The 27936-nt window shown below is 39.6% G+C and overlaps 4 protein-coding genes and 1 long non-coding RNA gene across 5 annotated transcripts; 2 read left to right on the top strand and 3 right to left on the bottom strand.

Annotated features, from left to right (window-relative positions):
• Positions 1 to 559: 559 nt before the first annotated feature.
• On the bottom strand, positions 560 to 1484 carry LOC133745116 (uncharacterized). Its single transcript, XM_062173110.1, has one exon. The coding sequence runs from the start codon at positions 1383 to 1385 to the stop codon at positions 750 to 752; it is 636 nt and encodes a 211-aa protein (XP_062029094.1). The 5' UTR covers positions 1386 to 1484; the 3' UTR covers positions 560 to 749.
• A 558-nt stretch (positions 1485 to 2042) lies between these two features.
• Positions 2043 to 7723, top strand: LOC133706807 (uncharacterized). The gene is made up of 3 exons (XR_009844730.1): positions 2043 to 2176; positions 3865 to 3922; positions 6923 to 7723. It is a non-coding gene; the product is annotated as an uncharacterized LOC133706807 (long non-coding RNA).
• Positions 7724 to 14544: 6821 nt separating this feature from the next.
• Positions 14545 to 15348, top strand: LOC133742058 (late embryogenesis abundant protein At1g64065-like). The gene has a single exon (XM_062169753.1). The coding sequence runs from the start codon at positions 14595 to 14597 to the stop codon at positions 15231 to 15233; it is 639 nt and encodes a 212-aa protein (XP_062025737.1). The 5' UTR covers positions 14545 to 14594; the 3' UTR covers positions 15234 to 15348.
• Positions 15349 to 23325: 7977 nt separating this feature from the next.
• Positions 23326 to 24283, bottom strand: LOC133744114 (uncharacterized). Its single transcript, XM_062172250.1, has one exon. The coding sequence runs from the start codon at positions 24145 to 24147 to the stop codon at positions 23512 to 23514; it is 636 nt and encodes a 211-aa protein (XP_062028234.1). The 5' UTR covers positions 24148 to 24283; the 3' UTR covers positions 23326 to 23511.
• Positions 24284 to 26070: 1787 nt separating this feature from the next.
• LOC133744054 (uncharacterized) lies at positions 26071 to 27071 on the bottom strand. The gene has a single exon (XM_062172180.1). It carries the CDS (start codon positions 26908 to 26910, stop codon positions 26275 to 26277), a length of 636 nt encoding a protein of 211 aa, XP_062028164.1. The 5' UTR covers positions 26911 to 27071; the 3' UTR covers positions 26071 to 26274.
• Positions 27072 to 27936: the final 865 nt, after the last annotated feature.

Raw genomic sequence — 27936 nt, 5'->3', positions numbered from 1 at the left:
ATTATCTTTTGCTCTAGATGTGTGTCCACTAGATGAGGTTTTTGGTTAAGTGGGGACGCACAAAAACCCTAAACAAAATCTCTAATTTCTCAAGGCAGAGAAGATTTTCCTGCATAGATGATTAGACAACTAAACTCTGCAATCTTTGATGGTAAATAAGAGCAAACAAAGGATGAAAAGTGGCGGGTAAAATCAACAACAGGTATTGCTTTTGAATAGATTACGCATCATTTTCAGACTTGGATCATTTCATTAGATTATCATTCTGTGTATATCCATTATCCAAGGATGTTTGAGCATGAGAAAGAATGAGTTTATAAATTTTTTGGGCGTTTGGTGTTACGATTGTAATGCAGCATCGAAAGAGAGGATCCAAATCCTTGGAATTTGTATATATGTTCTGCTTTTGCTCTGTATATATTATCGTTTCCTTAAGATATTCATTCATCTTTTTCTATATTCATCATTTCTTTATCTACGATTCAGTGATCTGTTTCTGTATTCTTTGTAACCATGAGAAGATTATAAGGAAGAAACAAAAAAACAGCTGCCTCAGTGGTTAAATAAACACCATAATAGTTTATAAACTCCATAACAAATACATATGCTTCAATTCACAAAACGAATAAAAGAATAAAAAAGTAACAATACAATAGAAAATTAAGAACTAGGACTTTGATCCTCTGGCAATCCATGTGGTAGATGCAGCCTAGCTCCACCCTCCATCACTCACTGTTTAGCTTATCTGATCATTTGCATTCTAAGCTCTTGACCGTCTTTGATGACAAATCGAAGGCTATGGTGCAGTCCATTGAAGCATTCTTGTTTTTCTTCATTATGAGCATCAATTCGACTTTGCCTTTCAATTGAACTTGGCTCGTCAGTGTCAACACCCCGCTGCTCAATTCACTTCCAAGTTTGGAACTGCTTGGCAAAGCATCAGCATTCAAACTCACCTCGACATTGATCTTCTTAGTAGAACGCATGCCAGCCTTACTCTTGGGAATATCAATTTTCCCAATAGTAGTGCCTTGGTACAGGAACGTGGCAGTTCCTGCATCAAATTTGTAAGGACCCCAGTTTGTGTTCTTGATCCTTATCTGGGTTGTGAACTTTGTGTCGAATGAAGGTGTTGCAGGGACATATGTGAGGCTTTGGACACTGATTTCGCCCAACCTGGCCTTGGGGGTCTTGACTTTCATCACGGTGAGACCAAATACGGTCATCACTATGATCTGAAACACAATGAAGATACCAATGTAGGTAAACAATTTGATTCTCTTCTTGCGCTTGAGTTCATCTTCAGATACCAAAGATTCTCCATCGCTTCTTGTGTAACCATTTGCTTGGGCTGTAGGATAAGCTTGGTGGGTCTTCTCAGCCATCTTGATCTCTGTTTTTTTCTCTACTTCTGTGGGTTGATTTGTGTTTCTAGGATGAAACTAGGAAGTGAAGGTAGTTGTTTGTGGAAATGATAGAAGAGTAGTGTGTGTATATATAGAGTTATAGACCATAGTGGTTGGAATATGCACTGTTTCATTAAATTATTTAGGGGAATAAACTTGCTGGAAAAATATTCGACAGCAAACGTGTCCAACCGAAGTGAGGACCCTTTTGATGTTTTCCCCATGTCATAATGTAAAGGAAAACGAAGTATAGAATAATAGCCTTCTATGACGGCTTGAGACTTCTATTTTCAGTTTTTTACATGGTACTTCTCTCTGCGAGCTATGTAAGCCTAAAGACTATCTTAACGAAAACACCCAAAATTGAGCTCCTCATCTAGAAGACTACAAAGTCACGGATTCCAGATTACGCGCGATAGGCTACATTTTACTATTTCCTGGAAGGTGGGAAGTGGTGCCATTCTAAATATACGAAAGACAAACTTTACTGTTCACACATGTTGATTGGGTGTCGAAAGGACGTTTTTGCCCTTGCTTTTCTCACCCACAATCTCAGGCTGCCACTGCTTTGTGTACACGTATATTGATCGGTTTGTCCAAGCTTCCACGTGTAGTCATCAATTACCATACATACACCTTTGTTCTGGAAGCCTCAAACTGCTTGACGGTCCCGATTCCGATCCCGGCCTCGACCTTAATTGATCAAGGTCAACACCCACTGTTCGCTGATATCAGGTTTATCCATCGCAATCAACACCAGCAGAACCTTGGTAAAATTTAGCTTTCATAAAATCAGTTGGTTTCGTTTTACCATGTTTATCTACCTTTATCTTTCTACCCAGATCCATCAATTTTTTCATCTCTGTAAACCATATGTTTACAACTTGTTATTCTTTCTGATCTCGAACACTCTGTTACTTATGATAGTATTTGTTTTTGTTTTTCAAGAATTGGGAAACTGAAATATTGTTATTAATCTGACAAAATAGAGTTACAGTAGAAATCAATCAAAGAAACTTGATTTCTAATGAAGCTCTGTTTTGCCTATTATTCTATTAATTTTTTTATGTATTACGGCTTCTATTAGATTATCTATGGACTAAATACTGTTTAGTCCTTGAACTTTTGCCCTAAAAACACTTCAGTCCCTGACCTTCTAATTTCACACGTTTAGTCCTCGTACTTCAAAATTTCGAACCAATAGGTCCTTGCCGTGATTTTTCGACCAAAAATTCCGTTGAAGCGCTGACGTGGCAGTCTCTCCGCGATAAAAATGACTATTATACCCTCACATCATTTTTTTAATTAATTAATTAATTCTTTTCTCTCTTTTTTCTGTTTTTGTTTTTTTTTTTAATTTATTCTTTCTTTCTTTCTTTTTATTTTTACGGTCGACATTATAGCACCCTTTTCCTTCTCTTCCTCCTCTCTCTCTTCCTCCGTCACTCGTCACCATGCTGCCTCGCCGAAATCACTTACCAAACCCTTCTCTCCTCTACTCAATCACCACAGTCCCCTCACCTACCTAGAGACCCAGAGCCACCAAACCAACCCGACCCGCCCCGACTCACCCACTGGTGCACCCATCACAACCAATCGTCGATCCCATCGATTCGCGCAGCTCCGACGGAGACTTCTTCTCAGATGCCGCCTCCGATTCCGACGATGACGTCAACTGATTCGATTTGTAGATCGAGATGGAGAGGCTGGGGCGCTTGGAGGCTAGGGTTTCTGATTTGGAGTTTGGTGAGGTTGAAGCAGGAGTTGAGGGAGTGGGAGCGGGCGGCGTCGTGGGTTGTGTTGGTCTAAGCGGCAGTGTCGTGGTCGATGATGAGAGGGACGGCGGAGAACTGGTGGGGGAAGTTGGTGAGCTTGATTTTCCAGAAGCAAGGTGAGGAGGTTTTGAGTTTTCCAAATTTGGGGATTTGGAGAGAGAGAGAGAGAGAGAGAGAGAGAGCTGGCCACGAGGCTCGGGCCAAGGGAGGGCGAGCACCGCCGAGGGCTGAGCGAAGGTGATGGCGCCGCAGAAGAGGAACCCAACTTGGGGTAATTTTGGTTGTAGAGAACAGTGTGTGTGTGTGTGAGAGAGAGAGAGGCCCTTGGTGAAGATCAGGAAGAAGAGAGAGAAATTTGCCAATTTCCCCGAAAAAAAAAAAAAAAAAAAAAGAAGAAGAGATAAACAAAAGGAAAAAAAATTAAATTAAAAAAATGTGAGGGTATGATAGTCATTTTATAGTAGAGAGACTGCCACGTCAGCATTTCAACGGAATTTTTAGACCGAGAATAACGGCAAGGACCTATTGGTTCGAAATTTTGAAGTACAAGGACTAAACGTGTGAAATTAGAAGGCCAGGGACTGAAGTGTTTTTAGAGCAAAAGTTCAAGGACTAAACAGTATTTAGTCCATTATCTATTGTTCTCAATTTTGAACTGATATATCAGTTTTTATCTTCTACAGATTCTGTTTGCTCTGCAATTTCACATCTAGCTGGTTGGTTAATTACAACAACTTCAAGGTATGCTTTTGATTAGGCCTCGTCAACGGGCCGGGCCCGGCCCATTCATAGCGGACTTGGGCCGGGCCTTACTATATTTTTAAATAATGGCGGGCTGGGCCGGGCTTTATTGTAAATTGAATGATCCAAACCCGTCCATATAAAGCGGGTCTTGCGGGCTTTTTCGGGCCGGGCAGGCCCTTGCGGGCTTTTTTGGGACGGGCCTTGTGGGCTTTATTTATAATAAATATTTAAAGACACTAATTTTTTTATAAATCTATATTTATATATCATACATTCCAAAGAGCAATCTCTATCAATTCAAAGAAAATGGAAAAACTGACCGTTGGATGTGATTATTACAATAAATTATGCGTGTGGTTAAAAATTTAGTCAATTTTACCGTAGTTTCGAACCCGATCGGATTGGTCAACCGAAGTTATTTGTATGTTTTCTTGATTGACCGATGGCGTGACGACCGTGAAACGTGCGTATTTTTTTACATCACGTTTGTAAATATTTCATCGATGGATGTGCGTGGACATAAGATAAAAATTTCAATTTTAATTACAAATACGTTAGTATATACCAATTTGCTTCCTAAAGTTGTATAACTTATACATTGCATTTAAATTGCTGAGGTTCATTCTAAAGCAAACATGAAGTGGAAAATGAATTTGGAGAAACCAACCGCTCGATGGAGAGATTGTAATGTTTTATGGTGGTTGTAAAAATTTCAGCCAATTTGGTTCTCGTTTAGAATTCGATTAGTTAGGTCAAACTTAGTTACTCTTATAAACCTATATTTATATATCATACACTCCAAAGGGCAACCTCTATCAATTCAAATAAAATGGAAAAACCGACCGTTAGATGAGCTTATTACAATAAATTATCAGTGTGGTCAAAAATTTAGCCAATTTCACCATATTTTCGAATCCGATCGAATTGGTCAACCGTCATCACTTGTATGTCTTCTTAGTTGACCGATGGCATGACGATCGCGAAACGTGCTTATTTTTTCACATCACGTCTGTAAATATTCCATCGATGGATATGCGTGAACATAAGATAAAAACTTCAATTTTAATTACAAAGATGTTGGCATATACCAATTTGCCTCCTAAAGTTATATTGACTTATACATTGCATTTAAATTGTTGAGGTTTATTCTAAAATAACGATGAAATGGAAAATGAATTCAGAGAAACCAACCGCTCGATGGAGAGATTGTAATGTTTCGTGGTGGTTGTAGAAAATCCAGCCAATTTGGTTATCGTTTCGAATTCGATCAACTAGGTCAAACTTAGTTACTCTTATAAACCTATATTTATATATCATACCCTCCAAAGGGCAACCTCTATCAATTCAAAGAAAATGGAAAAACCAACCGTTGGATATGATTATTACAATAAATTATGAGTGTGGTAAAAAATTTAGCCAATTTCACCATATTTTCGAATTCGATCGAATCGGTCAACCGTAGTCATGACATGTAGAATATATAGACACATATTCTATATAGAAGTATGAGAATGTCTAATTTCACCATAAGCCAAATTACAACAAATTCACACTCACACAAAAAGACACACACACATATAATGACGATGTGGCACACTGAAGATTTCCAAATATACGTGCTGGGCCTTCTAGACATAAACTTGTAAAAGATGTTGCAGATTCCCGTCCAAGCTAAACTGCATTCACTTAAATTGCCATAACTCCTTCTAGAAAAGTCGGAATCGCAAACCGTAAAATTCTTCAGAAACTAGACACATGGGGCTTTCCGTGCATATAGGGTACAGCTCCTAATTCTATCCGAGAAGCTCCCAGTAATTCAGCGAAGTTCGGTTCTAGACATGAACTTGTAAAAGATGTTGCAGATTCCCGTCGAAGCAGAACTGCCTTCACTTAAATTGCCATAACTTCTTCTAGAAAAGTCGAAATCGCAAACCGTAAAATTTCTCAGAAACTAGACACATGGGGCTTTCCGTGCATATAGGGTACAGCTCTTAATTCCATCCGAGCAGTTCCTAATAATTCAGCGAAGTTAGGTGTTCTGGACAACAGTTTCTGTGTTCCAGATTCTCGTTCAAGCTGAACTTCCTTCACTTAAATTGCCATAACTCCTTCTAGAAAAGTTGGAATTGAAAACCGTAAAATTCCTCAGAAATTAGACACATGGGGTTTTCCGTGCATATAGGGTACAGCTCCTAATTCCGTTCGAGCAGTTCCCAGTAATTCAGCGAAGTTAGGTATTCTGCACAACAGTTTCTGTATTATTTATATAATATTTTTTGTTTGCGGGCTTTTACGGGCCGGGCCTAGCGGGGTTTTGAAGGGCTAGGCCGGGTTTTTGCGGGCTTTTGACGGGTCGGCCCACTACCCACCAAGGCGAGCTTTTTGACGGGCTAGGCCGGGCTTTTGGCCCTCAGGGCCGGCGGGCCTCCATTGGCCCACTTGATCCGCGGGCTTTTTGATGAGGCCTACTTTTGATCTGTCACAATTTCAAATTTTTCACGACTGATCTATAGCATCTACTTTGTACTCTTAATTTCAATAATTCAATTATCTTCCAGTAAAACTAATTGTCTTCCAATGTTTTTCTTTTCGATTTTTTTTTAGATTGATGTAAACTTTAGGCACTTAGTTTCTATGGATGTATAGTTTAGTTCATAGATTCTTTTGAGTTCTTCAAATTTATACTTTATCAATTTTTCAAGCAAATTTTTAGATTATAAACGTTGACCATTATGAAAACTTGGTGACAGTTCAGTTTAGTAGAATCAATAAGAATACAGGGGCAACATCATAGATGGTTTTTTTCTATAGTGAAACTGACCTCACATAAAAAAAGGTGGTAAAAAATGACAAGTGAATTGAATTATTAAAAACTGACCTCACACTTCGTGATTTTTAACCCAATCTAATCTGTAATTTCTTTTTCTGCTTTTGATGTAAATTTGGGTCATGCTTCTTATTGAATTGGTCTAATCTGTGGGATTTGGTTAATTGCAGTGAGTGCCCACAAACACAGAGTTATTAGCACATCATCATTCACAGCAAAAGAACAACATCAGGAGAAGAAAAACAAGTGAAGCTAAACCATCCTTCTGTACATTTGTAATAATATGCTGTACTAATCAATTTTGTAAAATTGGAGCTGCACTGACTACAATTTTTATGAAACTGTAGTCAGCTAATCAACTGAAGCATTTTGTACCCTGGAGTAATTATTTTTTGTGTACACACTCCAGCACCACTTTTTGGAAACTAGCTTCAGTTGTTTTGGAAACCAGTTCTATCTTCAAGAACCTGCATCAACTACTTTCTGAACACTTCTGCTAAGTTCTACTCAGTTACCCGGTTAAAAGTTGTATTCCTGATCTTCGTTGTGAGTTTGAATGAATTACCTTTCTAGCATTCAATCATTTTGAAGGACAACCTTTTTCTTTTTTTTGACTTCTGGTATGCCTGAATTAATACTTTTTAGCATTTTCCATGAACTTGCATATATGATTGGTTTTAAACATAAGAAGCTCTCCATTCAATTTGGTTTTCTATTATTAATTATTTGATTCTCTGTATTTCATGACTAACAATAATAAATCCCGCAGCCAAGCGCAGGCAAATCTTACTTTCTTTGTGAGTATTCTACATTTAGGCTTGAAAACAAAACGATGAAATTGAAATGTGTTATTGGTTTAATTGTATGTGTGATTATGATCTGTTTCTATAATACATTAATTAATTTGTTGTCTTCATTTTAGTGATTAGTTCTGCACCTGCCTGGATTTAAGTGGACAAACAGAGGAGAAACTGTGTTATAGTCACTGAGTTCGTGAAGCCCCTGATTGCCTACTGCATGTAAGATTAGCCCAATGTAATTATTTTAGTTCAGTTTTGTGATTGTTTACTTTCTGCACAGATCAAACTTTTGGAGAAAGAATAATCTGTGTGATTGAATTGTGATGCTAACAATGAAAACTGATTAGACATGACTAAAAAAGGGTTTCTCGCATAATGGCGATTGATGACAAAAATTGAATTCGTTTTTTTTTTCTCTCCGTTTTCTGGACGTGTACTGTTCTTTCTGTGCGGATTATATTAAACAATACTGTATGTGGGGTTAAGCAGTTATCTGAGTTTTTCATTAATATTTCAGCTCTAGCAAAGTGTCCCACTATGCTCAATTTGACATCAAACTATATGATTGCATTTAAAAAGGAACTTCCTCACCTGCACACCCTTTGTTCTTATAATTACCATGCCTGTAATTCTGCCTTTTCTCTTCGTATTTGATATGAATAACTTATATCTTTCTTTTTAGGCCCTTGATTGGTGGTGGACAAAAGAAATCTTTGTTTGGGAATTTAATTACTGATACAACTCAGTACAGTAGGAAGGTGACCAAGTAAGTACTTTTCTGAGTCATTTTGATCATTGTTGGTTTCGGACAAATCTTTTCTTGCTAAGAACCCTGATTTAACTGTAGGTGGGAATTTTTGATGCCATGAACAGTGCAAAGAAAATTTGGTTTAGGTATGATGTTTATGATGGTTTTTGGGTGCATGTTCTGTTTTGACTGCAAAGTTTGAAATCAGAGTAGTTTCTATGCCATAAGATTGCCACCTTGCTGACTTGATTGTGTGCCAAAGTGGAGAGGACAAGAAAGCTAAATTGAAAATAAAGGTTGTAGAAGAAACCCTGACAGAAAAAAAAAAAAAGGAAAAATTATTGCTCTGTACTTCTTTTGAGGCTTTAAGGTTTATCCCAGCTTCTGTATTTTGGGAAGTTCATTGGTTTCTGTTTTGTATCTTTGTATTCATTATTTTAGTAGTGTACTGTTCTATTCAGACCTCTCAATTTGCTATTTGGACATTTTCTAATTTTTGTAAATTCTTTTTTCCTATTTTACCCCTTTTATAAATTAAAAAAAAAATTAATAAAAACTGCCTCTTTTAATCATGTGTTCTCCTCAACAGAGTCCCATCCTCTTTCTCTCATTTGTTCAACCCACCTAAGGTTCATTAAAAGAATAATAATGGCTTCCATAATCATTGACTACTTGCATGTTCTTGATTTTGAGATTGAATTGGGACTTATCAGCTAAGTATGTGGTTGGGTTGAGGTTCAAATTGAAGGCTTGCCAAATCCATATTTATAATTTTATATAAGTTGAAACAATAATCGGAGAAAAACATGATATTGAATTGGGTTTAGTGAGCTCTGTACTTCCTGGGTCTGAGAAAGCGAGAGGTACCAAAATTGGATTGCTTCGCACAAAGAATTGGTCTTTATTTTGGTTTTTTGATGCATCAATAATGTTTAATGAGGCAAAGATTGAACCTTTTTGGAGGGAGGTTTAGTTTGATGATGATGTAATGATCTTTTCTAAATTGGAATTAAATAGAGAATTTGTTACACACAAGAAGAAAATATGGAATATGAAAGCATGATTTGATGAATTCTTTGCTCATTTTGCTGCTCAAAAGGGAGGTTTGGCTTCCCGGATCCATGTCCAAAGACTAATTATTGTTGTTTTTTAAGGTCTCATTGGGAGGAAGATCAAATAGCTGGGTTTGTGATGAATAGGAAATTCTTTATCTTCTTCTTATTTTTTTAGTGGGTAAAATAGGAAATAAAATTTTACAAAAATTATAAGAGGTCTAAATAGCAAATGGAGAGGTCTAACTAGAACCACCCAATTTGATATACATCAAAAAGAGAGACCAAAGTTTTCTAATGGTCATTGGTTAACCCTCATTGTTTTGAATTCTGTCTTCTTTAATTATGATTGGTTTAAATTATAGGTGAAATAATTGAGGTAAATCAAATAGTGTTGCTACGTAGAAAAGTAAAAATGGATTGATTCTGATGAAAAAAGTATCCGTCTTTGTAAATGAAGATATTGGACAGATAATGATAATACTATACCAGTATACCACCACCACCACAATTTTAGAGAGAGGAAACTATTTCTCTTATTTTATCATTTTGATCAAGAATCAAGTGCTTTTTATTCTAGTGTAATTAAGATTTTGAAAGCTCACGAATAAACTCTACGCGCCTCACGCGCCCGCGAAATCTCCAGGAAAACCCTAAGTCGGGCTTCCGCCCGTGGATATCTGCGGCTCCGATCACCGGTGGTCGCAGGCCTATACCGGCAGCTTCTGCTGTTCCGTTTATCAGACGTCTAGTCTTCACCCAATCTACTGTGCATCGTATTTAGTGCGGTGCGGTTTATTTGCTCCTACATCGGGATCGCGGCGGTCGGTTTCTGGAGTCGTCACCCTGCTGCGATGCTGCCATTCAAGGTACTCACCTGGAACTGTCGAGGACTGGTTAACACAGAAACGCAGAGTGCCTTGGTCTCTCTGGTACGTCATGTCAACCCTAGTCTGGTTTTTGTCTCAGAAACTCTTGCCGGACCAAGGCTGATGGAGGACCTGCAAGTTGAAATGGGCTTCTCTGGTTGCATTTGCTTCCCCAAAAAGGATGGTTCAAGAGGTTTGGCTTTATTCTGGTCTTCGGAATTGAAGGTGAGCCTTCGTACCTATTCTGCACATCATATTGATGTTGAGATAGGGTTTCCTGGTGTTGCTGGAGGTTGGCGATTCACAGGCATTTATGGTTTTTCAAGGCATGGTGATAGGGTTCAAACTTGGGACTTGCTTCGTACTCTGGCAGCACAAGTGAATCTGCCATGGTTAATAGCCGGCGATTTCAATGAGATTTTGTGTGCAGCTGACAAATCCGGTGGTCCACCACGGAACGCTGCGATGATGACGCGGTTCAGGGAAGCCTTGGCCGATTGTAATCTGGAGGACATGGGGTTTGTGGGTTCTCGTTTTACTTGGTTTAATCGGTTCACTAAGGAAAGGTTGGATCGTGGTTGTTGCACGCAAGATTGGTGTGCCATTTACCCATACTCTAGGGTTATCACATTACCTCCTAATCGGTCAGATCACAATCCCATTGTGGTGGAGATAGCTGCTGCACCGGTTGTCAGAGTGCCAAGACTCAAGCGCTTTCGGTTTGAGAACATGTGGATGCAGCATGGCGATTGCGCTGCTGTTATTCAGAAGGGATGGTCCATTCCCTCTATTGGTGAACCTATGAAGCAAGTTGGGTTGAAAATTGGTTCAACGGGCAGGTTGTTAATGGAATGGGATGCAGGAACATTTCGACAGCGGAAAACAGAAATGCATCTCTTGCAATCCAAGATGGATATGTTGATGAAACTCCCTTATGATCCTATTCATTTTGAGCAGCAAAAAACTCTTCAATTTAGATATAATGAACTTCTATCTTTGGATGAAGCTTATTGGCGTCAGAGATCAAGGGTTTTATGGTTGAAAGAAGGTGATCGTAATTCAGCTTTTTTTCACAGGAAAGCGTCTAACAGACGCAGTCGTAATAAGGTGGTAGGTATCACTGATTTGGGAGGACAATGGCACACTGATCCTGCACAAGTGGCTTCAGTGTTTGTTGATTACTATGAAAATATTTTTCACTCTGAGGGTTCTGATCCTGCAGCTCTTGCAGCAGTTCTTGCACATATTCATCCTTGTATTGATAATGATATGAATTCTTCTCTATTAGCTCCATATTCAGACGAGGAAATCAAGAAGGCTTTATTCCAGATGCATCCGTCAAAATCCCCTGGACCTGACGGTATGTCTCCTGCTTTTTTCCAAAAGCATTGGGCAATTGTTCAATTTGATGTGTGTTTAGCTGTGAGGACTTTTTTAAACATAGGTCTTCTGGATTCTGAGAGCAATTTTACTCATTTGTCTCTTATTCCTAAAATTAAAGAGCCTAAAACTGCAGCTGATTTCAGGCCTATAGCCCTTTGCAATGTGGTGTATAAAATTGCTTCTAAGGTGCTTGCTAACAGATTGAAAGTATTATTGCCTTCTATTATCTCTCCTCTTCAAAGTGCTTTTGTTCCTGGCCGTTTGATATCGGATAACACCCTTGTTGCATCTGAAGTTGCTCATTTTATGCATAAGCTCCGACATCAGAATGAGGGTTTCTTCTCCTTTAAGTTAGATATAAGTAAAGCATACGACAGATTGGAGTGGACTTTCTTGATCTCTATTTTATCTAAAATGGGGTTTGCACAAAAGTGGATTGACACTGTTCTTTGTTCCATTAGAACAGTGCGTTATTCTATTCTGTTACATGGTAAACCTACAGGTTATATTACTCCCTCCAAGGGCATCAGGCAGGGGGACCCTCTTTCTCCATACTTATTCATTCTGTGTGTTGAAGGTCTCTCGTCCCTTATTTCTCATGCAGTATCCCAGGGTACACTGAAGGGGCTGAAGATGAGTCCTCAAGCCCCAACTATTCATCATTTGCTATTTGCCGATGATAGCTTTCTATTCGGAGAAGCCTCTGTGGTGGAATGCTCTACATTCAAGTCTATTTTGAATGTGTATGAGCGTGCTTCTGGCCAAAGGATTAATTTAGAGAAGAGCAGTGTTGTCTTTAGCAGGAATGTGCATCCAGATACTAAAGATAGTTTAGCTTCTATTTTGGGGGTACAGTGTGTGGAGGACCATGGCCGATATCTAGGGCTTCCACTTCATGTGGGCAAATCAAAAGTGGCAATTTTTTCTTATCTTAAGGAAAGATTAACTAAGAAGCTGATCAGCTGGCGCACAAAAATCCTGAGTTCTGCGGGGAAGGAGATTCTGATTAAGGCAGTGGCTCAAGTTATTCCAACGTATGTTATGAGTTGTTATATGCTTCCTAAAGGTCTTTGTGATGATCTCCACCACCTTTGTGCTCAATTTTTTTGGGGAGGATCAGATTCTAATCGCAAAATTCATTGGCGGTCATGGGATAGGATGTGCCTGTCTAAAAGTGAAGGAGGTTTAGGTTTCAAGAATATGCATGCTCATAATTTATCTCTGCTTGCAAAACAGGGATGGAGATTAATCACTAATCCTAATTCCTTGTTGTCTCGTTTGCTCAAGGCTAGGTATTTTCCGAATGGTTCTTTTTTGGATGCAGATATGGGGGATTCCCCCTCGTATGCATGGAGAAGCATTATGGAAGCTAGAACTGTCCTTCAGGCTGGATTACTTTGGCAGGTTGGTAATGGCTCCTCTATTCATGTTTGGAGTGATCAGTGGATTCCAACTGTTTCTCCTCATCAACTCTGTAAACCGGCTGCTTGTAATATTGAGCTAGTCTCTTCCTTGATTGATGCGGATACCAAAAGTTGGAGGGTTGATGTTTTGCAACGTCTATTCTCTCAAGAAGTTGTTGATGCTATCTTGTGTGTTCCTCTCAGTCATAGAAATAGAAGCGATCGTTTGAGCTGGAAGCTTGGGAATAAGGGTAAGTTTTCTTCTAAAACTGCCTACTATGTAGCTCGGGAGGTGGTGATGGGGGATGTCTTTGCTTCCTCATCTATTGGTGATCCTTTTCGTATTCTCTGGAAGTCACTTTGGAAAGCTAAGATCCCTGGGAAGGTCTCTATATGTATCTGGCGAGCTTGTCACAATGTGTTACCAACTAGAGAGAGTTTGAGTAAGAAGGGTTACACTGGTGATATGGGATGCCTGCTTTGCCGTCACCAGGTTGAGAGTGTTGGCCATGTATTATGTGGGTGCCCTATTGCGCAGGAAATCCTTACTGCTCCTCCTTTTTCAATTCAGGTTCCTATTACTCATTCTTTTATTTTTCAGGAATGGTTACTTGAGCAAGCATCTACTCTTTCTTATGAAAATTTTTCTAAGCTGTTGATGCTTTTATGGGGTCTTTGGAAGAATAGGAATGATAAATTGTGGAATGATAATGCTAAAAACGCTTCTACTATTGTTGCTTGTACTATGGCTTGGTATGAAGAGTTCCTTCAAGCTAATAGGGATACGATTATGGTAATCGATAAGAGGACGAAAGCTAGAGCACATTGGTCCCCTCCCATGAGTGGCTTATTGTGCATGAATGTTGATGGTGCTTATGTCTCTACTCTACAACATGGAGGCATTGGCGGTGTTCTGCGTAATGAGAAGGGTGAGTTCATTGCAGGCTTTGCTTATAGAGTGACTAATGTGTCCTCTGCCTACCATGCTGAGTTGCTTGCTATTAAATCTGGGCTGGAGCTTATTCAAGCGCTGGGTGTGTCTAATGTTGCTATAATGAGTGATTGCTCAGAGGCAGTGAAGGCTGTGACTGCAGAGGATCATGACTTCTCTACTTTGGGAATTATTGTTGAAGAAATTCAAGAATTGCTAGGTGATTTGCTTTCTATAGGTGTTCATCATACTTATAGGACCGCTAATCATGTTGCTCATAGACTAGCAGGATTTGGTTTTGATTCTGACATTCATATGGAATGGTTTTCTCAAGCTCCAGAGTGTGTCCTGGATGCCCTACAGTACGATTGTAATCGTATAATTCATTAATACAATTTCATCTTTACCTCAAAAAAAAAAAACAAAAAAAAAAGTGCTTTTTATTCTAATAGCATATGTTGTAAATTGTTGGCAACGACAAATCCCGCGGCAAAGCGCGGGTGCCATCGCTCGTCTCTAAACTCATTAACACCGGAAAACTATAAATACCCACCTACTAGTAGAAAGCCAAACACAAACTCAATTCATACTTTTGAGAGCTAAACAGAAAAAAGAGACCATTTTCGTTCTCAGCTTTTTCTGAGGAAAAAACAAAGATGACTGAAAAGATCAAAAACGCCTTGGCATCAGTCAAAGGTTACACTACCAGAAAAGATGAACAAATGCCCACCTTCCAATCCGAGGAGGAACTCAAACGCCAGAAGAGGATCAAGTTGTTTACATATATTGGCATTTTCATAGTGTTTCAAATCATAGTCATGACTGTATTTGGTCTCACTATCATGAAAGTGAAGACTCCAAAGGTGAGATTGGGCACCACCAATGTCCAAAATCTCAACTTTGTTCCCACGACTCCTTCATTTGACACAACCTTTGCAACCCAAATCAGGGTCAAGAACACAAATTGGGGTGCCTATAAGTTCGATGCAGGCATTGCAACGTTCATGTACCAAGGTGTAGCAGTGGGGCAAGTTTCTATTCCAAAGAGCAAGGCCGGAATGCGTTCCACCAAAAAGATCAATGTCGAGGTGAGTTTGAATTCCAATGGATTGCCAAGCACTTCCAATCTTGGAAGTGAATTGAGCAGTGGCGTATTAACTTTGACCAGCGAAGCTAAATTGACTGGAAAAGTTGAATTGATGCTTATAATGAAAAAGAAGAAAGCCGCCACAATGAACTGTGCCATGAAAGTTGATTTGTCCACAAAGACAATTCAAGCTTTGGAATGCAAATGATCAGCAGAGAGCGGAATTGTGGCACTTTGTATATAGCGTCTGTAAATTTGGTGATGGAGAATGAGATTAGGCTATAGGTGTGGTTTTGGGAGTAGTTCTTAATTCTTTGATTGGTTGTATCTGTTGTAGTATACATGAATCATATTGTAGTATATATGAGTCATAGTATAAATGTCTATATCATGTATAAATAGGCACTTGAGTGTATAGATAAGGTACTTGAGTGTATAATATAGGTATAGAGACTTGTGTGACAAGCTTTATGCCAAAGGGCAACAAGCATGGCAATTATCATCATCACAGCTACCATGATTGAGCTGCAGCTGTAAATCAAGTTGATACCAAGCTTGAGATTATCTTTGAGCTTTCACACTTGTAATGTATTCCTATAAATACCCTCTTGTATGAGATGAATAAACACATATGAATCTCCATTCTCTCTGCAATATTACTCTCTCTACATTCCTGTTAATTTACGTTTTTCCTCAAACACGTTATCAGCACGAAATTGCTCTAGAATTAGAATCGAAATTGACAAGAGTAGAGGAAGTTCATAATCCAATCAAAGTCATTTTTCCAAACCTACAAAAAACCTCCAAACCCTAGCAAATATCAAAGCCCCTGATTCAAGAAGCTCAGAACCGGCCTCAGAATCTCAAGAACCGGCCGGAAACTACCTGAACCGGCCACCGGAAAATTTGGAGTGCTGCCGGACCGCTGCCGAGACCTGCCGAGCAGCTGCGCAGAAGCTGCCGAGAAGCCCTGCCGAGTCCTGCCGAGATCTGCCGAGAAGCTGCCGAGCGAGTCCTGCCGAGACCTGCCGAGAAGCTGCCGAGCGCATCTGCCGAGACCTGCCGAGCAGCTGCGCAGAAGCTGTCGACAGCACCTGCCGAGAGCTGCCGAGAGCTGCCGAAAGAATCTGCCGAGCTGCTGCCGAAGACCTGCCGAGCCCCTGCCTAGCAGCTGCGCAGCAGCTGCCGAGACACCTGCCGAGCAGCTGCCGAGCTGCAGCCGAGCTGCTGCCGAGCAGCTGCCGACACATCTGTCGACAGATCTGTCGGGCACTTTTCCGGCGACTTTCGGGACACTTTTCCGGCGACTTTCCGGACACTTTTCCGGCGACTTTCCGGACACTTTCCGGCGACTTTCGGGACACTTTTCCGGCGACTTTCCGGACACTTTTCCGGCGACTTTCCGGACACTTTTCCGGTGACTTTTCGGACAATTTTCTCGATTTTTTCCAGCGACTTTTAAGTCACCTCCGACAACCTTTTCCGGACAAATTTTCCGGCGACACTATTTCAAGGTATTTCTTATTAAAAGTTCCTGTTTTTTGAGTTTGTATTACTTTTCTCTTCTTTTCAGGGACTTGTAATCAAAAAGGCGGAATTATAGAAATTCACGCTAAACGAACTAAGAGCGTTCGTAATCTATGAACTAAGAGTGTTCATAATATTCGGACTAAGAGCGTCCGCAAGCATCGATTTTTGAACTAAAAGCGGAATCGTGGGGATTCACGCTAAACGAACTAAGAGCGTTCGTAATCAATGAACTAAGAGTGTTCATAATATTCGGACTAAGAGCGTCCGCAAACATCATTGTTTTGGTCTAATCCAAATATTCTTGGAAATTGATTTCATGGTAGCATAGCTCGGAAATCTTATTATTTTAGTTTTCGTGGAAGTTTAAACTCCGAAACTAATATATCTTCTCTTCTTATTTTTCAGAATGTCGAATGAACCTAGACTCGACTTTTCAATACTTGACTCAACAGGCTCGGAATACCATGGCTGGGTAACCGACGTTGAGAACCATCTCACTGCGAGAGGGATATTACCCATAATCCAGGCACCTAACGAGGGTCTTGTGTTCCAACGAACACCCACAAAGCACGCACAAGCTATTATCTTGATGCGACGCCATATGGATAAAGCACTCAGATTGGAATACATGTCAATCAAAGATGCAAGAGACCTATGGGCAGCGCTAGAAGAGCGCTTTGGTAATATCCAAGATTCCCTCCTCCCTGACTTGAAGGTTCAGTGGAACAATATACGATTCTCAGACTTCAAGTCTGTTGCTGAATACAATTCAGAAGCTCTTCGCCTAAAGGCCATGCTGAAGTTCTGTGAAAAACCTCTCACAGAAGAAGAGCTAATTGAGAAAACTCTCTCCACCTTCCCCGTCCAAGCAATTATACTATCAAAGCAGCATCGCACTGAATTTAATGCTGGACGACTTACAAGGTTCAATGAGCTCATCAATATTTTGTCAGTAGCTGAGAAGCACGACAACATCCTTGTAAAGAATTATAATCCAAGGCCCATTGAAACCAAGAGCGTTCGTGAGGCGAATTATAATGCACCCAAAAGAGGGCGCAAGGAGCGGTACCCTAATAACAGGGGACATGAAGGACATATGGGTCCATATAACCGCCCCAATAAAGAAGGAAACCGCAACTTTAGAGCGGACACACGTGGTGGCAATTCCACACGTAGGAGAGGTGGATATGGCAACACCATGGGTCGTCGAGGTAGCACCATGGGCCGTGGAGGTCGCACCATGAGACATGGTGGTAACAACAACCCTCCTAGGCAATATCCACAACGTGCACAACCTGCACCTCAAATGGAGGGATATAACCACAATGACATGTGTCATCGATGTGGATCAATTGAGCATTGGTTCAAGCAATGCCATGCAAGTACCCAACTAGCTGCAAGCTACAAGGAGTATAGGCAATTGAGAGAGCAAGAAACCAATCTTGCTGAAGATGAAGATATAAATCTTGCTGAAGGTAAAGATATCAATCTTGCTGAAGATGAAGATGGTGAAGATATCACTCTCACCACTGAGGACTTCAAAGCTGCAGATAAAGAGCACGAGGATGCCGCAGACTTTGATTAGAATAGTCCTTTCTATTTTCCAAGAATGGCAAATGTGCCTTAGTCAAATGACAATTGTATTAAAACTTTTTCTCATGTGGCGCATCCAATGTAGTATGATGTCTAGGAAAGTAATTGAGATCGGGGTACTTAAGCGAGCCTCGCTCCACCAACATCTCTCTACTTTCCTGGTCATATTCATTGGAGTTACCAAACGGATTGAGTAACTACAATTTGTCTAAAGTTTGATTTTATTATGGAATAGACTTTGGAAAACTTTGATGTAATCATTGACTATTTTCCTTATTAATAAAGTGTCGCATTATTATTCAATGTCATGGACATGTGTTAAATTCCGAACTTTATATAAAGAGCCAATAGTTTTCATGTGGAAACACATTGTGAGAATGGACAAGAATTCCTTTGCATTACCTCTAATAACTACGGACATAAACGAGTATTAGAGAAACTTATGTGTCACTCTAGTGGGTTGTATGCAACCACTATTCGAGCCATTGAATCAAACCATGTCATAAGAGATGACTTATGGGATTCTGACACATATAGGCTTTGGCAAGAACGTTTGAGATATCCAGGTTGTGATATGATGCTCCGTATATTAAAGACTTCACACGGACATCCATTCTTCACAACGAAAAGAAGTACGAACCAAAGATTGGTCCAAAGAGTTACTTCTAAAAGATATCATTCGTTTTGCAAAGCTTGCTATTTTAGCAAAAATAGGATTGAGACCATCCTATGCAAAGGACACTAAAGAAAATATGCCATTCTTGCAAAGAATTCAAGGTGATATTTGTGGACCTATTCAACCAACTTGCGGACGTTTAAATATCTCATGATGTTGGTTGACACGCAAACACACTAATCACGTGTTGTGCCATTGTCCATCTATAAAAGCTGCTTATGCTATACTCATAGCACATATAATATGACAACGGGCTCACTTCCCGGATCATCCTATTTAGTCATTTGGATTTTGACTATGCTAGTGAGTATACATCGAAGATTTTCGATGGTTATTGCAAAGGGAGTGATGTTGGACATCACATTCCCATATACACACCTAAATGGTCTCATGGAAATAACTACGATGGTAGTTCAGACATTGGCAATGCGCACCAATCTCTTTATATCCGCTTAGGGTGATGCAATATCGCATACAACTATGCTAATTCCTCTATGACCTACCGCCACTCAATGTATCCCTGCGTTACAGCTAGTGACTGGGTACAAATATTTTGTACTTAAGCACATTCGAGTGAGTCATTTATGTGCCAATGTGAGCCATTTATGTGCCAATTGCGCCGCCACAGCGCCTATGGTAGGTCCTTAAAAACAAGTGAGCAACTTAGTTGGAATTGAGACTCCAACAATCGTCCACCACTTAATGCCCTTGAAAGGCGATCTCTTTCCCGTTTGATTTACGGATGTCACTTTGATGAGACAGTCTTCCCGTCGTTAGGGGGAGATAAGAACACGAATGTTCAGCAGGAACAACAGGAATTGTCGTGGTCTGTCCCCACTATGTCTCATCTCGATCCCTATTAAAGTGACGAGATCACACACATTTGCTGCAAAAATGCCTGCAAGGAAGGATGTCCCTACAAAAGGACGTAGCGCCACCCTACACAGAGGTAGGCAAGGCGCTAACGCCATAGAAAGTGGCACTCTGGCGTTACAGGCCATGGCCCCAGCTAGGATGCGTGGGAAGCCCGTGGATTCGAAGGATATTTTGGCATCCTTAGATCATCGACACTCAACATCCGTCTCATGAGTATCTTCTGGATTATGGTTATCGTTGGGGGACGCCTCAACGTCAGAACCTATTCCTGAGAATATAGAGCTTTATGAAAATTACACTAGTGTACATGAGATGTGGAATAGAAACTCCATCATAATTGATGATGTAGATGCGCATTTTGATGCGCATGAGTTTGTTGAGATTGATGATATCGAACCACGCTCCGTTGAAGCATGAATACCAACGTAGAGAAATTTAGCCTAAATGGAAAGATGCGATCCAGATTAAACGAAAAGGAAGGTCTTTGAGCCAGTGATGCCAACACCTCCTTACATAAAACCTATTGATTAATGGGTCTTCGTTAGAAAGCGTGTTGAGAAAACGAGATGGCAATCTCGCCTTATGGCGCAAGGCTTCTCACAAAACGCCCTGGAATTGACTACGATGAGACATATTCTCACGTAATGGATGACATTACATCCACTACCCTGTCAGTTTGGTAGTTTCCAAATAACTGAACATGCAGCTTATAAATGTGGTCACTACGTATCTCTATGGGGATCTAGATACGGAATATACATGAAAGTTCATAGTGAAACTTTATTTACCCAAATCAAGTGGCTCTAGACCACGGAGCGCGTTTGCAATAGAATTGAAACGCTCACTAAAGTGACTACTTGATTGGGAAGGGATATGCCCTTGCGTTTCCATAACAAGTTTCGGATTCTATCACGGTTTTCATGTTAAACATGATCTTCATTAGAAGCCCTTAAAGAGTTAAAGGAAACCGTTGAACACTTGAAATCCGAGTTTGAGATGAAGGATTTTTTGGGGAAACACGATTAAGCCTCGGTTTTTGAACTTGAGCACCGTGTTGATAGATGCTTAGGCATTTTGACAAGGTCAAGCCTTCAAGCACCCCATGATCATTCGTAGTCTTGATCCTGAAAAGGATCCTCTTCGTCTAAATGGATGATCGGACGAAGATGTGCTAGAGAGGCTGAAGTGCCTTACTCAAGTACAATAAAGCGCATTATTGTACTTAGCTCAATGCACAAGACTGGACATCTCACTTTGCCATAAACTTGTTAGCTAAAGGTATAGCTCTGCGCCAACGCAATGCCATTAGATTGGTATAAAAAGATATCTTTCGATAACTTGAGATGTACGATCGATATGGGCTTATTCTATCCCTACAAAGAAATGATGGAATCAGACCCATCACACACCAGAAACGCCGCCAAATGCTGGCCTGCGTTTTCTATTCCTACCCCAAAACGACAGAAGTGTTTTGGAAAGTTTTGCTGATATTTGGTATCTGTTGACCCATACAAAGGCCTTCCCAGACTGGTAAAGTGTTCACCATGGGTAAGACCGCGATACCTTGAAGGTCTACAGAATAGACCTTAGTCGCTATATCCTCGAACAATGCAGAGATTATTGCTCTTCACGAAGTAGTTCGTGAATGTATATGGACTGGATCCATAGTTACGCATGTTCGAACAGTTGTGGTTTGAAGTCTACCACAGATGAGCCTACAAGCATTTAAGATAATGCTGCTTGTTTTGAAACAAATGAAGCAAGGCTGCATCAAAAGCGACAACATCAAGCATAAAATCAGCAACAACAGACTCTCCTAAAAGATCAAACAGAGGGGGAGATGTCTACATATATTGTCTCGAAACGTGAAGAGTGTGTTGTGCTCTTTTTTCCCTTTCGACCGAGGTTATTTTTGTCCCATAGGGTTTTTATTACTCGACAAGGTTTTTAATGAGGCAACGAGAGAAACACCACGTTTGGGAGACACAAGGAGGAGTATCTAAATCAGGGGGAGTATCCAGAAACATACTCCACACTCAACGCGCGTTGTGCTCTTTTTCTCCTTCGACCAAGGTTGTTTTTTCCCACAGGGTTTTATTACTTGGCAAGGTTTTTAACGAGGCAATTTCGAAGCGCACGGCCTAGACAATGCTATTAAACATGAAATATCCAAGGGGGAGTGTTGTAGTATACATGAATCATATTGTAGTATATATGAGTCATAGTATAAATGTCTATATCATGTATAAATAGGCACTTGAGTGTATAGATAAGGTACTTGAGTGTATAATATAGGTATAGAGACTTGTGTGACAAGCTTTATGCCAAAGGGCAACAAGCATGGCAATTATCATCATCACAGCTACCATGATTGAGCTGCAGCTGTAAATCAAGTTGATACCAAGCTTGAGATTATCTTTGAGCTTTCACACTTGTAATGTATTCCTATAAATACCCTCTTGTATGAGATGAATAAACACACATGAATCTCCATTCTCTCTGCAATATTACTCTCTCTACATTCCTGTTAATTTACGTTTTTCCTCAAACAGTATCATGTTTAATTCTTTGTTTTTGAGTAACACTTTGTATTTGTCGTTGTACTATAATGTTACTCGGATGCTTTCAATTTCTAGACCACTGCATTTCCTCAAGTATTGACGGATGATCTTATTTTTAGGCCACTTTTGTTACCGTAGTGTGATGTCTGTGACATGACAATTGATATGCTAATGTTACTTGAAGATTTCCTCCTTCCTAGTGAGCTGAGCTTGGAAGCGTATGGCAAAACAAGCACTTTTGCATTCATTTCTGATATCATTCAACAGATTTAAGGTAATTGCAATAGCTCTTCCACCTCCAATAACTTGGATTGGGCAGTGCTAGCTTATAATATACATGTCATAACAAGCACTTTTGCCTTCCTTTCATTAATCCACAGACCACAGAGGTCTACCAATACATTCGACTATCCAAGATTCCAAGTCATCTACTCCAATTTCTTAACTTTAGTGAGCAAAGCAATTAACCCTTAGTCATGCCATTTGCCTTTCATTTAGTTATCAGAAACCTACCCAGACCATGCATTGCCAATAGCCCCTAAATTTTTTTTATAAAAACTTAAGACAATGGCCCACATATAAACCGTTCCAGTTTCTGAGATTACTGGTTGTCTTACATATTATGAGAAACTTCTGTTGAGATGTCCTGGCTTAAGCTTCAAACTCTCCAATCCTCAAATCCCCAAATACTTGACAGACACCTGCAAATGGTGTAAGTAATTATCATCTACATGTTCTCAGCTGTAAGCAAAATTTGGTACTTAAGTTTCTTTGGGAAATTTAAATTTATTGCTAGGTCCAGCACCTCTGTTCATTCTGTTTCCTCTGTTTGGACAAAAGTACAATTTTCCAGCCTTAGACAAAAGTAGATTCTGCGCTTCTTGAAGATTTTGCAATAGTATGTCCAAAAATTCTAGAATCTGTTTTGAACATAACAGTTGCCCACCCCATATAGTTTTTGTGGCATGATACAGTTAGTACTAATATACATTATATTGATCGTTTGGCTTTGAGTCCTCCAGAGTGTTTATGCTAAATGTTAGGGTGGATTTAAGTAAACTAGGTTCAATTTAATGAGTTCAAGGACATTATTATATATATACTCATGAATTATGCCTAGACAACATGTTCAAGCCCCAAGGGGTCTGACATTAACAAAGAACAAAATATTTAAATTCACATAGAAAAAATAAATAAATAAATAAACTAGAACTAGTCTTCATCAGGCAATCCGTATACCGGCTTGATGATCACTTGCACTGTAGGGTTTTGACTGTCTTGGATGACAAATCAAATGCTATTGTGCAGTCCATAGAGGCATTCTTATTTTTCTTCATTATAAGCATCAACTCAACTTTTCCTTTCAATTGAACTTGGCTGGTAAGCGTCAACACCCCGCTACTCAATTCACTTCCAAGATTGGAACTGTTTGGCAATGCATTAGTATTCAAACTCACCTCAACATCGATTTTCTTGGTGGAACGCATGCCAGCCTTGCCTTTTGGAATAACAACTTGCCCAATAGTTGTGCCTTGGTACAAAAATGTGGCAGTGCCTGCATTGAATTTGTAAGGACCCCAGTTTGTGTTCTTGATCCTTATCTGGGCTTCAAAGGTTGTATCAAAAGAAGGTGTTGCAGGAACAGAGTTGAGGGTTTCAACACTAATGTCTCCCCATCTGGCCTTTGGAGTTTTAACCTTCATCACAGTAAGACCAAACACGGTCATCACTATGATCTGAAACACAATGAAAATACCAATGTAGGTAAACAATTTGATTCTCTTCTTGCGCTTGAGCTCATCTTCGGATACCAAAGACTCTCCATCGCTTCTTGCATAACCGTTTGCTGGGGCTGTAGGGTACGCTTGGTGGGTCTTCTCAGCCATCTCTTTTTATCCTTCTTATATGGATGAAAAGAAAATTGCTCTGTTTTTGCTCTGCTTCAGTGAGTTTGTTTTTGTAGGATGAAACTTGGAAAGTGAAGGTAGTTGTTTGTGGAGATGATGGAATGGAAGAGTAGTAGTGGTGTCATATATATAGTGTTTGGAAATAGTATGGACAATACAGTAAGTTATTTAGAGGAACAAAATTGCTGGAAACGAATGGTTATTTGGACTTATTGGTAGGCAGACAGAATATTATTTGATACACCAAACGCGTCCAAAACCATAGGTGATAAATGTTGACTTCTAGATGATTGATGACTTTGTTGAGGACCTTTTAGGCTTTTGCTCTAAGAATTCAGAATTGAAATGGACGTTTTAGGACCTTCGATTTTATACGTTTTTGCATAGACCAAAACTCAACAGGTCAGAACGCGTTGCTGTGAATCTACTCATCTTGCATAGTCCTTCCAGAAGAAGAGCAAGACTTTTTAAGGGCAAGAAATAATAGAAATCTATGACAGCATAACCACATCGTCTACAACAAAAATAGAGCGCCCACTACCTAAGATCCAGGTCCTGGGTTCGAGTCACCATAGAGTAGGAGTGAAATCCTTTGATCCTCTTTACTATAAATTAAAAAAAAAAAAAAAACCACATCGTCTACAACAAAAATAAGGACCTAGCAGGTTTAGCAAGTGATTAATTTATTTTCGTTGAATATTTTTCCTTGTATTTGTTAGTTATGGGGCATTGAGACTTTGTCTTGAAACCAGAACATAAAATTAAGGTCCTCATGGAACTCATTTCACCCCTGGAAAATATTGAGTACTTGTAATTTTTGTAATCGAGTTCATTAGGGAACACGACTAGTAAACTTGCTACTTATAACCACTGCAAGTGGCCTAGTGGTTCTTGCCTAGTTGGGTGTGCTCCCCAACCTAGGTTCGAACCCCGAAGCTGTCAAAGTGGCGAGGCACTGTGCTGCAATGCACAGTTGGAGCATTTCACATGCGCCGAAGGGGTTTATCTTGGGTGTAGAAAGCCTTTGGGTTCCCCTTGACAAAGTCAAAAAAAAAAAAAAACTTGCTACTTATATTACTTGGTATTCGCGAGTTGTTAGTTGTGATAGTGTTACGGAATAAATGAATGTAAGCATTTCAAGAAGGAACTAAACATGTATTTGGATTGATTGCCGCTTTTGATCTGTTTAAATATCACTCGAGGCAAACTTGTTGATATTCTAATTTTCTCCACTAACCTTTCAGAATCTGACTATGCAATTAACTCAAATTTCATATTCGTCCAGAACTTCAGCTCTCTCCCCTGCAACACCTTCTTTTGACAATACCCAAATCAGGATTGAGAAAACAGATTGGGTCCCTATGAATTTGATATGCACGCATTCTGTCATGAGCCGCACTTAGAATACTGCTAGCATGACACATTATGGAGTCGTGCATAAAGGATGAGCTTTTAAGCCCACTGGCTTAAATATGCTAATTGCAATTTTTAGTTTCTGAGTTGTGCATGTTCTACTACTCTTCCACCATATCCTTTGGTATTCATATGTATCCACCATATCCTAGTAGAGAAGTTGTTGAATATGATTTTCATTGATCTCTATGTTTACAATTGTACAATTATATAGCTAAGATCTTCTCTACTGTTACAAGACGTTACCAACAGAATTCAATGCTATAAATACAAATATTCCAAACTAATCTACAGTTACACAATCAGTTTTAATTGTGGAGAGGAAATCAATGTAGGAGAGTGATTTTCTCTAACAGAAGCGTGTCGACTATGCTACTGGACCAGGGTTGTAGCCAAACTGTGGCATGTCGAATGACAATATGATGTTACAAAGCAAAAGAAACTTCAAGGTGCATGCCATGATTCAGAAAGTATTTTCATATCATGCCATGATTGAAATCCAGGTATACTTGATCGAGTACAGAAATTAAGTTCCATATCTATACTCAATCAAATATACAACACCAATATCGTAATTATATATAGCAAATCCAAACTTTACATAATGAATAAAATAATAAAAGCAAAATAGAAGATCAAGAACTAGTCTTTGATCATCTCTCTATACAAATGGTTATCTTATTTGATTCAGGATCACTTGCATTCCAAAGTTTTGACCGTCTTTGATGACAAATCAAATGCTATGGTGCAATCCATTGCAGCATACTTGTTTTTCTTCATTATGAGCATCAATTCGACTTTTCCTTTCAATTGAACCTGGCTAGTAAGGGTCAACACCCCACTGTTCAATTCACTGCCAAGAGTTGAACTGCTTGGCAATACATTAGTATTCACACCCACCTCGACACTGATCTTCTTGGTTGAACGCATTCCAGCCTTGCTCTTAGGAATAACAACTTGGCCAATAGTCACACCTTGGTACTGAAACGTGGCAGTACCTGCATCGAACTTATATGGACCCCAATTTGTGTTCTTGATCCTGATTTGTGCAGTGAAAGCTGCATCGAACGAAGGTGTTGCAGGGACAGAGTTGAGACTTTGGATGTTGATCTCACCCAACCTGGCCTTGGGGGTCTTAACTTTCATCACAGTGAGACCAAATACAGTCATCACTATGATTTGAAACACAATGAAGATGCCAATATAAGTAAACAACTTGATCCTCTTCTTGCGTTTGAGCTCATCTTCGGATACTAAAGACTCTCCATCACTTCTTGTGTAACCATTTGCCGGGGCTACAGGGTATGCCTGGTGGGTTTTCTCAGCCATCTCTCAATATAAGTGAAAAAAATCTCTCCGCTTTTTCTAACTTTATGAAAGAAAATCCTCTTCTTAAATGAAAGGAAGTCTTGTGGGTATGCTCTTGTAAAATGTATGAAACTAGAAAGTGAAGGGAGTTGTTTGTGGTGATGATGGAATGGAAGATTAGAAATAAGTATATATAGTGTTTGGAGTAGTGAACAATTTTATCTAGTTGGGGAAATGAGCTTCCAGGAACATGTCATATCAGCGTTGGCTTTGTGGATAAGAAATTTATTCTAACATCAAGCGCGTCCAAAGCCAAAGGTGGGATTTATTGACTTCTAGATGATTTCATGACTTTGGTGACTGCTGAGGACCTTTTAGGCATTAGGCTTTTGCTATATCGAATCTGTGCCTGAATGACATGGTGTGTGTAAAGTATGCCAAGTAGAGAATAATTTGACGGCACAAGACTTTTCCTTGAAGCCTACAACATCAATAAGGATCTGTATAGCATGCTTGTCGATTCTTTTTCATTCATTTATCCTTTTCTTTGTAAGCTATTAGGGAAACTGGGAATGAAGACTTTATCCTACCGCAACCACCCAAGATTAAGGTTCTCATTACAAGAGTCTAAAGCTGTCAGGTTTACACCTTAACTGTAAACAAACAAGTACTATAAATATCCACATTGATTTGGAGAGCTAAAAACAAACCAGTGTTTAAGTAAAAATGGAATTGCAGAGAGAATTGTGTTGTATTATTGATAATAGGAGCCAAGTATATAAGGAGTTTACAGAGTACATGAAATGTAATAGAATCCGAACATAACTAAAAATCTAAGAACCTTCTCCTATTACAACTCTACGACTAAAATCCTAGTTTGAAGAGGCACACATAATGTCGACATCCTTCAACAACTAGTATATACACTTGCTCATTCTTACTTTTGAGAGAACCAAAAACAAAATAAACACTTGCAAAGCAGTTTAACAGTAAAAGAAATATGGCTGAGCTGATCAAACAGGCCTTGGCATTAGTCTACTCCAGAAA

The sequence above is a fragment of the Rosa rugosa genome, chromosome 4 (assembly GCF_958449725.1).
Source record: "Rosa rugosa chromosome 4, drRosRugo1.1, whole genome shotgun sequence".
In the NCBI taxonomy this organism is placed as follows: Eukaryota; Viridiplantae; Streptophyta; class Magnoliopsida; order Rosales; family Rosaceae; genus Rosa; species Rosa rugosa.
This window is presented reverse-complemented; position numbering and strand designations above follow the sequence as displayed.